General features: G+C 50.1%; 1 protein-coding gene across 1 annotated transcript in view; it reads left to right on the forward strand.

Moving 5' to 3' along the window:
* Positions 1–2,500, forward strand: part of LOC123520148 (uncharacterized protein DDB_G0271670-like) — a 6,072-nt gene that overhangs the window by 2,056 nt on the left and 1,516 nt on the right. The window contains exons 4-5 of the mRNA XM_045282094.1: positions 70–333; positions 578–1,368. Of these exons, the coding sequence (XP_045138029.1) occupies positions 70–333; positions 578–1,368 (1,055 nt within the window). The remainder of the gene's footprint in view (positions 1–69; positions 334–577; positions 1,369–2,500) is intronic.

The raw sequence follows: 2,500 nt of genomic DNA on the forward strand, positions 1-2,500 counted from the left end.
ACACGCGTCTCGACTCAGACACGTCAAGCCTTGATGCACAAACCAGGCGCTAACCTCAGGCTGTTTCAGATGTGTGAGGAAGGCTCTTCCGGCCCGGGAGCCTGTCTTAGTATCAGCGACTCGAGAACTCAGTGCCAGTGCAGCTCCTACCCCTCCTACGTGGTGGACTCTTATGACCCACAGAGTTACCTGCTTTGCATCTCCTCTACAATGCAAATCCCTCTCAGTTGCCCTGCAGGCGAAGAGTTTGACTCGGACACTAGCCAGTGTGCAGCTCTTCCCACAACTATCGCTGTTCCCACCACCGCCGAGCCCACCGCCACGTGTACAGAGGTGAGTCTCCCCTCAGAGGTGAGGTGAGAGCGCCGCTAGTCTCACCTTCCCCACAGAACGCTTTCAGTTTTTTTTTTTGTACCATGTGGGCTTTTCACGGGAATTTATGGGCCATGTTGACACACACAGGCCATGGCGTGGCACTGTTCTGCTCTATGAGTGTCCTGAGACTTAATGGCGGGGCGAGGACTGATCCCAAAGCAATGTTTTGTTGATAAAGGCACCTTCCTTTGTCCCCATGCAGGACGGCATCTTTCCTCTGCTGCCCAGCTGCTCCGGCTACTACGGCTGCTACACTGTCGGGGGCTCGGTGATGTCTACTGGTATCGTGTCCTGCAATGAACCTACACCAGTCTTCAATCCCGACACCTTGGCCTGCGAGGCGAGCATCTCCGGGCCTGCAACACCAACCTGCGCCTCCGATGACATTATTACGGCGGACACCGTGGAGTGCAACGCGTTTTATATATGCAACAGCGGCGCCATTGTAGGGGAGAAGATCTGCTGCGGCGAAGGCCAGGTGTTCAATCCCGCTACTATAAGGTGCGAGGCGGACACCGGCAGCGTCACCTGTCCCACCGCCAACCCCTGTTACACTGGTGAGGTGGTGAAAGTTTGTGAGACATCCACCAGTACTTCTGCATCGTCTACTTCCTCCTCCTCCATCTCTTCCAGTTTATCAACCTCATCTTCTGTTAGTAGTACTTCCTTATCCACCACTTATAAAACAGACACCAGTACCAGCACCAGCACTGAAATTACTGAGAGCAGCACTAGTACTGATAGTACCACTGAAACAGACAGCACGAGCACTACCACTGTCAGTACTTCTGAAACCAGCAGCATCAGCACCAGCACAGCCAGTACTTCTGAAACCAGCAGCATCAGCACCAGCACCGCCAGTACTTCTGAACCAGACGACATCTCCAGTAGCACCACCAGCACCACTAGCACCACCTCGGCCACCACAACAGCTGGGGTTCCTGACTGCACAGAGAACATAGGATCCTTCCCATATCCCGGAGACTGTACGAAGTAGGTGTCTTTGTCAGTTTTCATCACTACCACCACCACCACCACCACCACCACCACCACCACCACCACAACCACCGCCACTATCATCGTCATTACTATCATAACCATCAGCGGCAGCGATTACAAACATTACGCTGTGAAATATGGATCTCCATCAAACCTATTGCGTGAATTTCATGTAAACTTTAAATCTCGCCTTTCCTTCCTGGTCTCAGCCTTCGCCCTTCCTCAAACAAGAGTTGCTTTCTTGACCAGATAACCATGATCACGAAGATTATGCGAAAAAAAGTCTTGGGTTATAAATATCTTTCTATGCTCACCAAAACATTTAAATGCTAGCCCACTCAATTCTTAGTTTCTCGTTTTACCCATTTTATTCTTCTAAATTTGTACTATACATTGTCTTTATATTTGTGTCCGATTTTACCACTGCTAGTATTTTTCTACAAGTATTTTATAATCTGGCGCCATATGGCTGTAGTTGTTGAAGAAAATTTCAATAACTTCTCTTTATCACCGTGTCACAACAAGCAGGGCTGTTGTCCTGGTGCGCGATCACATCAATACACGAACACAGGCACTCCACCTCCAATCGCTGCTCCAGATTCTTGTCTTCGAGTATCAGGAGAAGGAAACACATAGTGTCGTAGTAAGGAAGATCACACACACACACACACACACACACACACACACACACGGCCCGGTAGCTCAGTGGTTAGAGCGCTGGCTTCACAAGCCAGAGGACCGGGGTTCGATTCCCCGGCCGGGTGGAGATATTTGGGTGTGTCTCCTTTCACGTGTAGCCCCTGTTCACCTAGCAGTGAGTAGGTACGGGATGTAAATCGAGGAGTTGTGACCTTGTTGTCCCGGTGTGTGGTGTGTGCCTGGTCTCAGGCCTATCCGAAGATCGGAAATAATGAGCTCTGAGCTCGTTCCGTAGGGTAACGTCTGGCTGTCTCGTCATAGACTGCAGCAGATCAAACAGTGAATTACACACACACACACACACACACACACACACGCGTAGACAACTGGTAGATACCACAAAACACACATAAGGCCATATGGCAGGAGGAGCTATGGCCAAGGGCAATACAACTTAAAAAAAAAAAAAAAGCTCATTGATAGTGCC

The sequence above is a fragment of the Portunus trituberculatus genome, chromosome 46 (assembly GCF_017591435.1).
Source record: "Portunus trituberculatus isolate SZX2019 chromosome 46, ASM1759143v1, whole genome shotgun sequence".
Classification (NCBI taxonomy): domain Eukaryota; kingdom Metazoa; phylum Arthropoda; class Malacostraca; order Decapoda; family Portunidae; genus Portunus; species Portunus trituberculatus.